The 14,451-nt window shown below is 42.3% G+C and overlaps 1 protein-coding gene across 15 annotated transcripts in view; it reads left to right on the forward strand.

Annotated features, from left to right (window-relative positions):
* DCAF6 (DDB1 and CUL4 associated factor 6) overlaps nucleotides 1-14,451 on the forward strand; it is a 175,366-nt gene that overhangs the window by 39,617 nt on the left and 121,298 nt on the right. For all 15 annotated transcript variants that reach the window (XM_030581129.1, XM_030581156.1, XM_030581138.1 and 12 more), the window contains one exon: nucleotides 4,327-4,419. In XM_030581129.1, the coding sequence (XP_030436989.1) occupies nucleotides 4,327-4,419 (93 nt within the window). The remainder of the gene's footprint in view (nucleotides 1-4,326; nucleotides 4,420-14,451) is intronic.

Consider the following 14,451-nt stretch of genomic DNA (forward strand, 5'->3'; position numbering starts at 1 on the left):
CTTTTTTTTCCTGCGGAGCGCTTGAAAATTGCTGAGGGTCTCAGAGGTCCACTTAATGATCTCTCCAAATGTTGTTTGTACCGTTAGCTAACTGTTGTAAAACACTTCGGATAAAAGCACTATATAAAAAAACAACCTTAATAATAATTTTTTTTTCTACACCATAAGCACACAACTCACATTTTAATATCAGTAGTCTTACCTTTCTAATGCGATGGATGTGCCCTCTCTCCCTCACTGCAGCAGCCCCCGAGCTGGGGCTGGGAAGTAAAGAGGTCTCTTCCCCACCACAGCACCCATAGAGCTGAAGCTGGGAAGGAGGACCATTTCTCCCCGGCAGCTGTAGCTCTGGAGCTGGGGAAAGTCACCTCTTTCTCTGGCCGCCGTAGCCTTGCACATTGCAAATTCCCCCACCCCCTCTTCTCACCCCATGCCCCTTCCCACTATGACCACCACCTCACAGGTGTCTTTTCCAGGATCCAGGCACCTAATTAGTTGATCCACGACTGTGCAGCTCCATTAATTAGGTGGGTGGCCCTTCATTCTCTCACGTGCAGCTGCCCAGGTTCTCACCTTAGAGGGAACTATACTTGGATCACCTGAATGGAGCTCCCGGACCACAGAGTCTTGCCCACATGCTCAGGGTTTCGCTGATCGTCATATTTTGGGTCGGGAAGGAATTTTCCTCCGGGGCAGATAGGCAGAGGCCCTGGAGGTTTTTCTCCTTCCTCTGCAGCGTGGGGCATGGGTCACTTGCTGGAGCATTCTCTGCAGCTTGAGGTCTTCAAACCACAATTTGAAGACTTCAGTAACTCAGACATAGGTCAGGGGTTAGTTATAGAAGTGGATGGGTAGGATTCTGTGGCCTGCTTTGTGCAGGAGGTCAGACTAGATGATCATAATGGTCCCTTCTGACCTTAAAGTCTATGAATCCATGAGTTTGAGAATCTCTGGTGTAGACATTAATCAGCAAAGGTGATAGCACTGAATAGTGGGGTAGTTCATTCTGTTGAATATGCCATCAATTTTTCTGACCATCTGTCTGAGCTAAGAAGTGTTGATTATCAAGTACAGACTCCTGGACCATCTTAATATTTCACAAAATTTTTGCCAATTTCAGAAATAGTGCATGGTGTGGTGCAGGTGTTATAAACAGCTAATAGTTCTTCTTTGAGTGCTGTCCCTGTGGGTGCTCCACTTTAGGTGTTCATGTGCCCCTGCGCTCGTAGTTGGAGACTTTTAGTAGCAGTGCTGGTTGGGTCACACATGCGTGGTCCTTGCCTCACGCTGCTGCAGGCAGTTAACCGACGCTGTGCGACCAGTCCCTACACAGCTCCTTCTCTACTGCGCCTGGCTGCCAATCAGAGCAATCAGCAGCACCTTGCTACTTTGTAGTTAATTAGTTATAGTCAGTTATTTATTTTCCTTATTAGTAGCTACTTAGCTTCTTTCCCTTTCCCTTTCTCCTTGGTTTAAAAACAAAAACAAAAAAACACTCCTTATGGCCAGGAACTTCAGGTAAACAGCCGTTTTGAGGGCGAAAGCTCCCCAACACCCACCAATGGAAATGCTCAGTTTTCCAGGCTCTCAGCGCCTTGCCTCCAGGCTCGGAGTGCCAATGCTTGTCCCTGACAGCTGCACTCAGTGTGTTTGCTGCCTATGTGTTCGTGCCTCTGACGCAGGCACTGACAAAGTGTTGCATTGCCTCAGGCTCACAAAAAGGCAGGGAGTGGAGAGGTCTCTCAGACCTGCTTTGGAGCATGAGGCTTGGGACTCCCATGCCCCTCACTTCGCCAGCCACAGCTTCGGACAGGAGTGCTTTCTTCAACCCCACATTGGGTCCCCATCATAGGAATAAACAAAACAAAAAAAACACCCCAAACAAACAAACAAACCCACCCCACAGCCCTTCTGCAGATAATAATAGCATCAGCTGTGCTGTCAGCGCTGGGAGCTCCGATGGCTGAGAGCTCCGGCACGGCTGCAGACAGAGACTTCGGAGCCCTGTGTCTCCGTGCCACAATCCACAGGTGCTCTGCGGGCAGCCATCCAGTGCTGGCACCGGCTGTGCTGTCAGCACCGGAGCTGAAGTAGCAGAAAATCCCACACTGCTAGAGCCAGAGATTCTACAGGAACAGGCTCCAACACAGGCACTAAGGGGAAACCAAAACCTTGTGCCTCCACACCACAATCTACAAGTGACTCTGTGGCACCGTTACAAAAGGTGGCTTCTTCAAAGGCGCACCCAACACGCACGGAGGCGCAGCCATCACTGCTACTAAATGTCTCCAACTGTGAGTGCAGGGGCGCACGAACACCTAAAGTGGAGCACCCACAGGGATGCATGTTCCGAAGAACCTTAGTTACTGCACAAGATGAGTAATTTTCTCATCAATAAACACAGCCCCTGTCATTTTACAAGTTTTGAAGCCATCTTCAGTGTATTGAGTTAAATTTGCAACTTGACCACATCATGAACATCCTGAGCGGAAACTGTCTTGGTCATCAGCCAGCTGCCCTTCCACTATTGGTGCTATTCTATCCATTATCATCCACTCATATAGTTTGTAGGTTGAGCAGAGTAAGAATGTTGGGCAATAACTTCTTTGCACAGTTATATTTATATAAGTTGAGTGGTGCAACCATTTTGGCCTATCTCTGCAACCTGAGTTATCTGCATTGTCTCCATGCAGGAATGAAAGAAATCAAGTAGCCATTTCACTTCAGGATGGTATCACAATAGTAATAGTTCGCTAGGTATGCCATTGAGTCCAGCTGCCTTTCCACATTTTACGGTTTTCATGGCTATTGTCAGCTCCTCTATGTTGAGCTGCTCATTCTGGACCTCACCGTCTCAGAGGAGTGAGTGAAGTTCCTGTTACTTGAACTCTAAGGCATATTACTGTGAGAGTCCAAACTTTTGATTTTTCAGTATTTGAGTTTATTTACATCTTCATTTGTAATGCTGTAATCTTGGGGGGTTTTTTAAGGAAAAACTTACAAGGAAATAATATGCAAAGTGCTCCCAACCTGATTTCTTTCCCTACTGGAAGAGCATTATCACAGTCTTCTCACAGGAGAGATCTGGGAAGGTTTCTTCAGTACTATATGGGATTTTCACCAGGTTTGTGAGAAGGTGTGGCAGCTGTGAGTATGTACATGTTAGACAGATCCTGAATACTTAGTGCTTTGAAGGTGCAATAATGAGAACATTGTGACCCCAGATTCAGAGCACTCTGTATAATGCAATACATTCTAGGGAGTAAAACTCCCAAATATGTCAAATTATAGGTACTGGAAACTCTATTGAAAGACTTACTTTATGTGAGAGGACCCTTGTGATGCCACAAGGGACCAAAGAAGGCAATTCACAGTCTAGAAAGGTGGGTGTGGGAAGGTGTCCAAAACCCGGAATTCTCTGTATTAGCCAAATAACTATTTTTATGAAAGAATACTGAATTTAGTCAACTGCTAAATTTTAAGTATCAATTTCCCAGTTAGCTGAGCATTCTAAAAGTACACGTTAGCTCACATAATAAACTGCAAATTAAACTCTGTTGCCTGTGGTATGCGCTTACAGGGAGATTCAGGAGCATAGTGAATCTATGAAGAATGTTACAGAATACATTAGCCCGAGTAGTGAGAGATACCAGTGTGTTTCAAGCAGGTGGACTCTCATCAAACAATTTGTTAAAAATCACTGCTTTTTTTATGCTAACAGCTCAGATTTAATGACTTAGAGCTTGTTGGAATCAACTGTTAGAATATACTTTTCAATGTCTATAGAAATAGTGACCTTTTGATATTGTGTGTGTGTAAACTTTTTTACATTGATTTTAAGTTTTGATATGAATAAGAATATAGGTAAAAGATTAATTTCTTCAGCCTAGTATGTTAACAAATTTTTTGTCAGTAACACATTAAGACCTGATTTTTGTTTTTTTTCAGTGGAGGCATGGTTTGGCCTAGGCTTCACTCTGTGTGCAGGTTTGGACCTGAACACACTGTACACTTTTCTTTCACTATCAAATACATATCAGTTCAGATTCTCAATGCCTACATGCACATTTAATAGAATTTTTGTTTGCAAACCCTATCTCTTGCATGTGCAGGTGGCTAGCCATGGGAAAGCATATGTGTGCAAGGTGAGGCCAAGTAGTGAAAATCAGGTGTCTGAACATATTTAAGCACCCCTATGTATTTTGAAGTTGTTTAAGTAACTTTATGATTTCATTTGCATATCTAGATATTTCTTGTCTATTTTATTTTCTATTTTAAATATTTTTCCTAAACCAATTAAAATTTTTGTTTAAATATTTCAAACAGGTAAATACAATTTGCTGGAATGATACAGGAGAATATATTTTGTCAGGTTCAGATGACACCAACCTGGTAATTAGCAATCCCTACAGCAGAAAGGTAAGTTTACTTTATGGATAGTCAATATTTTTCAGTATTTCCCCAAAATCTGGCTGCCCTTGTTTTAAAGATCTCTCCTCCAATTTATAGGAGGGAAGCACTGCGTAGCTATGGACCACACTGACAACTTGTTAAGAGCCAGAGGTTGCACTGATAGTAGTTTGCATAAAATGGAGTAGATTGCAGCTGCAATCATGGAAGCATGGTCCACGGAGACTGCCCAGTTTCAGCATGGTTTACCATATCTATCTCTAGCACTAATTTTTGTTACATAATTAACACATACAAATTATAAATACACAAAATGCATAATACTTAATGCACAATGCAGTATGGACTGCTTATGCATGAGATGGTACAAATGCTAATCCCCGTATATCATCTCTTCTGCTTTTATTCACTCCCTTCTCTAAAACTGGAGGCAAAGGAAAAGCCTTTCATTGGACTCAAGAAGTTTGAGAAATCTGGACTCCATTGGTTTAAGCTGGGAGTAGAATTCAAATTCCTGAACCAGCCTTCTCTGTTTTTTTATGCTTAGGGCTTGTCAATGCTGGAAGTTAGCAGTGCTGCAACTTTCTCGCTCAGGGGAGTGACACCCTCTCTCCCCATTGCTGGGAGCTACGCCCCTCATTGAGGTAGGGGGTTTTTTTAGAGCGCTGGGAGAGTTCTCTCAGTGCTGTGCCATGACCACACAAGGCATGTTAAAGTGCCGTCGCAGCGCTTTAGCATAGCCACTGTAGACTAGCCCTTAGATATTATTAGCATTAATGACTCTCCTGGTCACAACTGTTGCAGTATCCTAGGTAAGAAGTGCTGTTAAGTAGGCAGTTCCCAAACTATTTTGGACTTTATAAGTAACAAACAGTTTAAACTTGTGTCTCAGCATAGAACAGGGAGCGGCATCCTTTGGCACACGGCTCGCTAGAGTAAGCCCCTGGCTGGTCCGGCTGGTTTGTTCACCTGCTGCATCCGCAGGTTTGGCCAGTCGTGGCTCCCACTGGCTGTGGTTCGCCGTTCCAGGCCAATGGGGGCTGTGAGAAGCTGCGGCCAGCACATCTCTTGGCCTGTGCTGTTTCCCGCAGCCCCCAGTGGCCTGGAACGGCGAACCATGGCCAATAGGAGCTGTGTTCGGCTGAACCTGTGGACTCAGCAGGCAAAAAAACTCCTGTCCTGTCAGGGGGCTTACCATGGCGGGCCACATGCCACTGGTTGCCGATCCCTGGCATGGAATGTGGCGATGTTCAAATAAAGATGGAGCACTGCAGGCTGGAACCTGTAGTCTCCAGGAGCCACATTTACTTATTCAAGTGAAAGTTAGCTAAGTGTTGTATTGTAAAATTCATTGGGATGGAAGTTGGCTCTTTTTATAGCTTTGAGAATAATTGTAGGAGGTAGAACCTAGTATTTGTACTATGTTGATTTTTTTCTTCTGACATACTGATTGTGTTATGAATTTCCTTAAGTCAAGAAACTTATTAAATTTTTTAAATGCAGCTGTAAAGGTACTTTAAAATGTTTGTGGGTGGCTGATGCCTTTTTGGTATTTTGGATGAAAGATATTAAATGGGTTAGTTCCTTTACATTTTGAGATGCTGTAAATTAAAAGTAGTAATAAGTATTCAAAAAGTATTACATTATATGTGGGGGAAATGGGAAGAAATTAGTATTGAACTAGGAGGAGCCAAGTGGGAGATGGAAGTGCAGTGTAGATTTCTGCTCTGCCAAATCATCTGTCTTGTCAAAGGGGCTGTAGTGCAATGACCCTCACTAAAGTTAATGAAAGAACTTTTCCCCTATAGAAAAATTCTTGTACCTTATGTCTGCATCTTCTCTGTGAAAAACTATTATTAGGGTTTTTCAGAACAGATATACTCCGTGGCACTTGTCGTTTTCTGAACTCGTTCCCACTACAGCAGTGTTCCTGCCCAGCCCCCTCTTTTCTCAGAGGGGATGGAACCAAACACCAATAATAATGTTTGAAAGTTAATGTCTGTGTGGGAGCTAACTGGGGAAATAAGCAGTTATAGGGGCATAGAGGCTTGGATGGGCAAGTGGAGGGGACAGGAGTACTTGCCTACGTAAGATGCTGTAGTCGGAGAATAGCTATTGGGTGAGGCTTGGGGGCCATGCATGCCTCCAGTCATGTCTTTTCCCCCCATCTACCATTAATGCCCCTTGGCCGTAGAGAAATATCTTTCTCTACTGCTGGTGCTAGTCTGATAAACCTCTTCTGATTCTTTCAGACCAGTATTCATGCTGGCAAAGTACAAGTGGTTCTTTTGTGAAAATGCCTCAGGATCAGAGTTGGTAGTGCTACTGCTGACTTAAACTCAGTTGCAGGTGTCCCCTTTCTCCTCCCTCTCGACATGTTGGGAGGTAGTGGAAGAGAGGAGACAATTGCAGCTGGACTGTCTGATAGAAGCTGTTCCCCAAGGCACCTCCTCTAGCTGGTAAACCTGTAATTCATTAGGAAGGGAGACAGGTTAGTCAGACTGCTGTGGGGAGGAGGGAAGAAATTTCCTAAAGCCAAGAGGGATGTTAGTGTGGGGTGAGGTGAATGAACAGTTTTGGGTCAGAGCAAGAGATACTTAAATTTTGTTTAATCTGCAGTCACTATTGTATTAATACTTAAGGATCCGTCAACTTAAAAATCAAACTTCTGGTCTTCTGGATATATTTTTCTTACATATTACTGCTACAATCAACAGCTACGTTTCCTATAATTGAAAGATCAGGAATTACTTTTTCTGTTTTTGATTTATGTTGTGTACAGCCAATTTTACTGTTTCCCCAATTTGTGTGGGCCTTTTACATAGCAACAGAGAATGAGGTTTTGTTTTTTTTCCTCCATAACACAATATCATAAAACTACAAAAGCCAGCAGGGAGAGTTGAGAGTAGGTATGTTATACCTGAAACTACTCTTAAAACTTAATGTTTGAAGTTGACTGTATTTCAAATTGATGTTGAATTTTAGTTATAAGGTGTGTGTAAGTGTATTGAAAACCACTGCTCCGTCTTTAGATTGGAGAAGATTAAGCTTTTCTCGATAATGCTAAAGTGTATTGGTTTAACTAAATCTATTTCAAAAACTGATCTAGTGAAACAAGTACAGATCACTAATGTAGACACATTTGATCTAAATTGATGTAGAACTGAAGCACAGAGTAAATGACTTGGCCAGTGTCACAACGGAAATCTATAGTGGAGCTGGGAACTGAACCCCTGATCTTTTGAACCTCCCATCCAGAGTCTTAACCACAAAAATTGTTGTTCTTCTCTTCTTGTGCGGTACAAGATGACACTAGACAGACAAACCAGTATACAAAGCATAGAAGGTAGAAATTTGGCTGCTAATAGCAGGGCAACCCCTATTTTTATTAAAAATGCCTCTAGTTCTTTAATAACAACACACAGTTAAGAAGATCTTGGTTTCTGAGAACTTGTCAGCAATATCCCTACTTAGTAAAGGTATGGAATTCAGTTTATATCCTGAAGGATGAAAGTTAAGTTGACATATCTGAATCGGTTACTAGGAGGGCCAGATATAAAATCTGTTTTGACTGGTGAGCTATCCCCCTGAAGCAAAGAAAAAACTTAGCAGGTTCAACTTTGGAACACACAACTGCAAAGTATAGGATGGGATCTTATTTCAGGAAAATCTTGTAGGACGTCACGCTCATCTCCTCTAACCCAGCTTGGGGAGTGGGTGGCTGTTAAATTCAGTTTGCCCTCTTTTAATTTGTAAATTTGTACACAGTTTAAATCTGATGGAGTCTCTTTTTGGAAATATTTTAAAATAAAAATGATGCTTTGGAGGTGAATTCTGAAGTGGAGTTGGAGTAGCACAACTGAAAGAATCTTAGAGTAAGCTATGGCAGTGTGAACTACTGTCTAGGAATAAATGTTAAATATTTAAATTACCCAAAAGCCAGCCACTGGCTTAGCCATATAGTTAACCCACTGCAAAGATGCTACTATGCCTTCCCAGAGAGATTCCTTCCCACTCCTACTTTCCTTTTAGTCTGAATCTCCTACCTGCATCTTTGAAGTTCCTGATCCTGTCTGTTTTTCTACTGGTTGTCCTGCAGTTATGTTGATACATCAGAGGGCTTTGAGTGCCATTCCTGCTGTGATTTACAGATGCAAAGCCTTTTGAGCCACATTAATTTCACTTCAGGCAGTGGATGAAAAATATACCTAGGAATTTGGAATGGCATTGGTGTTGTAGGTAGTGCTGAACAGTGGAAAATACACATTGCCTTTTTTCCTTTAAGCTTTGTACACCGAGAAGTGGGAAACTCAAGTCTGAGGGGTATTAATTTCTAGCTCCAAATCAGTATGAAGACTGTTGTATTGCACAATATGCTAGGCACTTTACAAACACTGGAATATTTTATAGGCAAAAGGGATCAGGGCTTTTTCTTTTTTTAATGCCTGCAATTGCTGCTTTGCCTACCCACAGTTAGTTTCTGTTTTTAAACTTCTTTGGTGTGTTAAAATACTGTCTGAACTTAGTTTTTTATTAGGTTTCTTAGATACATATATTTTTTTAACATCCTATATTAAAAGTTCACCCCTTGGTATTTATTATATTACCATAATTAACATTAACCTAATACTATTCATTATAATTGTCTTCTCTTGTTGAAACCCTCTCCCCCTATTTACCATTAAGAAGTGTCCTTGTGCTTTTCATGAGACAAAATGGGAGTCTGGCAGTTGTCCTAGTGCCCTCCCTTGAGTCAACAAAAACGTAACCACTGCCATTCCAAAGTCCAACTCCATTCGAGTCCAGTCTAGTCCCAAGTCTGGGTGATGTCATTGGCCAGACTCTCTGAGAAAGATCATGTTTAATTCTGGTATTGTTGAGCAGTGAAGATGGATTCCTGTGAGGTATCGCTAACTCTCATGGGTTGGAGTCTTTATATGTTGCCACTCTGAGAAGAAGCTGGAGTGGCCTGCTGGTGGCGTGGGAACACTGGGGGATCATTGTGTTAATTGCTGTGGCTGGATGGGGAAAGCAGAAGTAGGAATCAGTAGTCATGTTCCTCTCTTCCCTATCTGCTGCTTCTGATGGAAATGAGGGTCTTAAGAGCCTGCACCCCCTAATAAAGGGCTTTTAGAAGGTTAGAGCAAGGATGGCAAGTCACGACTCCTGCATTCTGTTTTGGATAAAGAATTTACCTCACTATGTCTGTAGACTCATCTATTAAATGCAGATAAAATTCTTTGGGATCATCAATGAAAGACTATTAATATCCGAAGTATCTTTGGATGTCCCACACTTGCTGCTTCTTGAATGTAAGATTAGAGTACTATCTCTGTATTTAGGGGGATAAAAATCATGTAGTGAGCTCCTCGGTATGGTCTCTGCCTCTTTTTGGAAAGCACCTGGCAGATTGTGCATGTTACTAAGAATAAAGTCCAAAAGATTTGCCACGTTTTAAGCAGCATAGTTATTGCTAATGCATGCTGTTAGTACTAACCCTCATCTATTCCTCCACAACGTCATCCTGATTTCTATTCTTGGTCTCCCCACACGCCTTAATCCCAGATTTCAGTATTAGGGTTAAGCCATCTTGTTAACTTTTCCATCACTTTGTATAGGCATGTTTCTTAAACCTTCTACTATTGTACTGCTAGTAGTACAGCTCAGAGCGGTATTAGATGACAGATTAAAAAAAAAACCTGTTACACTAGCGTGTGTACTGTTGCTGCAACTTGTGGAACTGCAGTGGTAGGAGATTTTAAGAGTGTAAATGAGGTCCGTACATACGGATCTCGTCTTACGTAGGCTGTTTGTTAATTATATTTTGCTGCGAGCCCAGTGTAAGTTTACTTCTGTGGGAATTTTGCACCACTGTGCACATGCAGAATTCATGTGTCCCGCAGAATTTTATTTTTTTCCGCAGAAAATACATTCTGCCCAAGAAGTGTTGCAGTTTCACCTTTTGCTTGCCAGAGGCCACTGTAGCACCATAACAGCCAACAGCATGAATGAAGCAGGCTGTTCTGGTGCCATAGCGGCGTGTGATGAGCAAAAGGTGGAACTGCAGCACTTCTAAGGCAGAATGTATTTTCTGTGGGGGAAAAATGTTGTGTGCGCGGATAGTGGCACAGAATATTCCCGGGAGTAGAAGTTAATCACAGCACTCAGCATGCAGAGCCAGGTTAGGGCAGAGGTGGGTACATGGGGCTGCTGGGGTCACAGACTAGGGTTCAGAATGGCTTGTGGGGGGGGAAGACTGGGAGTGCAGGCTTAGGAGCTAGTGGGGTGACAATGTTGAGCCAGAAGATGAATGGAAGTGGGGGGTGCAAGGCCACATGGAGATGGGAGAGGGGGACTGCAGGGACACATGGGGATGGGAGTGCGGGGACAGAGGCAGATGTATCTAAGTGAATGGAAGAGGCTTGGGATCACTGCATGGGAGAGGCTCCCCAACTCCCTAACAATGCTGCCCCTTCCCTTCCCAAAAAAGCCTATTCGATATTTTTCACACCCACACCCAACAACCCTCCAGATTCACTTCAGCCTCCTTCCCTCTCCCTCAGCTCCTCTGTTACCCCTGATACCTCCAAGCATTTTCACTGCTTCTGATGGGTGTGAGAAATACAATTCTGTATTCTAATTTAAATGAATTACTCGAAGTTCTGTATTAATATGTCTAGCAAGGAATCTATTTGTCAAAAAAATTTTTTACCAGAATCTTTTTTTTGGTCTGTATTGCTACAGACACACTTGCTGACAGATATTTTGAAATAAATTACCAAAATAATTGAAATTGACATGATTATATTGTGGTGTTTTGGCAAATAAAATATCCAGAATTTTACAGAATTTTAAAATATTGTGTGCAGAATTTTCATTTTTTTTGGCACAGAATTCCCCCAGGAATAACCGAAAGGTTGGTGGCTTAAACTTCGATTCATGTCTGTCTGACAGCTTGCAAATTGAAGGCATTCAGTTTGCATTGACTATTCTTCTCCACCCCAACCGAGGAATCACTTGAGTTCCTATTGCTGCATGTATCTAGTATTTCAAAATTAGTACAGACTTACTAAGCAATATGATGGAACATGAACTGAAGATGCAGCTGATGATGCATGCCAACTTGTGAGTGAGAAATGTTAATTTTTTTTGCTCTCTGGAAAAAAATAGTAGCAACATAATTTATCGATTTTCAGGTAAACCCTGAAAAAATTCTTACCAAAAAGGAACCAGGTAAAAACATTTATATTGCACTATTTCACCAGGGCTTACCACAATTTAGCAAAATAAAAAGTGAAACCAAGATTTTTTTTTTAATTTAGAACATATGCAGCTGATAAAACGTGTAATCAAGGGTAAGCCCTCTTAATAGTTACACAATATATCTTGGGAGGATGAAAATGTGCATACATAATAGAATTCCCTGCCAGTCCAGATGGTGTTCTAATATAATATTCACTTAGTTTGAATGGGCCATATGTTTCTGTGGTTTGAGAGACCCAGAGTGAAAAAGAATGTTACTAAGTTTTCTAATATAACTACAAATTCTAATGGAAAAGGCTGTACTGATTTTACTTATTCATGGGCACCTGTGATGAACTCTTCCGAGTGGGATCTTTTTTTTTATTCTGTTCAAGGCAAATGGTACTTAAAACTAAGAAGTAATTTTCTGTATGTGAACATTTATTTGTATTAGACAAGAGAAACTACACAGCAAGAAAATGCAGATTATTTAAAGTCTAGCTGAGGCAAGAATTTTATGAGATATGAGGGTAGTAGATGTACACTAGGAAAATGGTGGAATTTAGATTGCGTTTGTCTAGCATGTGTTAGCTAAGACCAACCTAAACTCAACCACTTTTCCCAGTCATACCTCATGTGTTCATTCCACTCCATCTCTGGACCTAGAGATTTATAAATAAAACTGATGACATCAGTTTTTACTTTAAGTAAAATGCCTGAATTATAGTATAGTGAAGAATTTAGTTACTATGAATAAAGATTTTAGTTTCACTTAATAGAAGTTATAATTTAAATGGAATTTCGAAAAGAAAGTTTATTCATCCTATATATTGCTGCTAGAAGTAGGATATTTATGGTTAAGAGCAAGAGAAATCAGCAAACCAGCCGATTGCTGTCTGAATTAGGAATTCTGTCCCAACGTTTCACTGTACAATAAGACCACAATTTAAAGTTTTGCCCTTTCATTACTCCCACGTCAGTTGATTTTCTATTCAATATATAAGCAATTTCAAATATTTGAATGTGAAATGTCCAATATTTTGATTACCCATCAACTCCTGTGGAGAAGGTCTGAAGTATTTCAGGCCTTAATTTTGTCTAGAAGGCCAAATGGTGCTCTGAAGAAGCATTTTGCTGCTGGTTGTTTTGTTTTTTTTAAAGGGGGGGACATTGTGGTGGCTAGTAATGAAATAGAGCTGAGACCCACATATTAAAACTTTTCTCCTTTTTCTCTGCTTGTGCATAAACAGCTATTGTGACAGGTGCCTCTAATTTTCGCATTCTGTCAGCACAATAAAGAGAGCAGCAAGGGATATATGGGAAGGGAAGGGAGAGGGTGGAAATACTAGCCCTTGACACTGTTACCATAGAATGCAGTCTGAGACAGGGAGGGAATGACATTGTTGAGTCCCTTATGGTATTGCTGTACATGAAGTGTAGCTGGGGATGAGAGGGACTGGGACAGATGGGATGATGATGAAGCTGAGAGCTTCCTTCAGTGAAAGTATAGAACAATGCTGAAAGCTGCACATACTCATTCTGCTTTTTCAGCCCTCTTGGGGCAGAATCAGGAGTTCCCCGGAGTTTGAGTGCAGGCACAGCCCCATTGCAGAGCTTCATGTCAATTTCAGAAGCAGCACCAGGGTGCTGGACACTGGAATAGATTGCCTAGGGAAGTTGTGGAATCTCCATTGCTGGAGATATTTAAGAGTAGGTTAGATAAATGTCTATCAGGGATGGTCTAGACAGTATTTGGTCCTGCCATGAGGGCAGGGGACTGGACTCGATGACCTCTCGAGGTCCCTTCCAGTCCTAGAGTCTATGAGTCTGAGTCTCTGAGTCTCAACTGGAGAAATCTGAGGTAGAGGGAGGGAGGGGCTGATCAGCTTTTGATTGCAAAGAAGGCACTTTGGTAGGGCCTGTGACCAAGGAAGAAAGAGGAGTAGGGCTGGTTGTGACCTGGTGAAGGGTATAGTGTATGACTCAATAAGGGATGGGGAGGTGAGAGGAGAACAAAAGGAGGCTGCATTCCCTTTTTTGAGGAAGGAGTAGGGGAGCAGTGGTGGGCATTATCATAGAAGATTAGGGTTGGAACAGACCTCAGGATGTCACTTGGTCCAACCCCCTACTCAAAGCAGGACCAACCCTAACTAAATCATCCCAGCCAGGGCTTTGTCAAGCTGGGCCTTAAACTCTAAGGATGGAGATTCCACCACCTTCCTAGGTAACCCATTCCAGTGCTTCACCACCCTCCCAGTGAAATAGTGTTTCCTAATATCCAACCTAGACCTCCCCCGCTGCAATTTGAGCTTCTTGTTCGGGCATCTGCCAGCACTGAGAACAGCTTAACTCCATCCTCTTTAGAACCCCCTTCAGGTAGTTGAAGGCGGTTGTCATCCTCTCCCCACTCTTCTTTTCTGCACGCTAAATAATCCCATCCCTCAGCCTCTCTTCATAAATCATGTGCCCCAGCCCTCTAATCATTTTTATTGCCTTCTGTCAGACTCTCTCCAATTTGTCCACATCCTTTTTGTAGTGCAGGGCCCAAAACTGGACAGAATACTCCAGATGTGGCCTCACCAGTGCTGAATAGATGGGAATAATCACTTCATTCGATATGCTGGCCATGCTCCTATGTCATTAGCGTTCTTGGTAACAAGGGCACACTGTTGACTCATATCCAGCTTCTCGTCCACTGTAATCCCCAAGTCATTTTCTGCAGAACTGCCATTTAGCCAGTCGATCCCCAGCCTGTAGCAGTGCCTGGGGGGCAAGGATCGCTCAGTGGCTTGAGCATTG

Source organism: Gopherus evgoodei, chromosome 1, assembly GCF_007399415.2.
Source record: "Gopherus evgoodei ecotype Sinaloan lineage chromosome 1, rGopEvg1_v1.p, whole genome shotgun sequence".
Taxonomy (NCBI): Eukaryota; Metazoa; Chordata; order Testudines; family Testudinidae; genus Gopherus; species Gopherus evgoodei.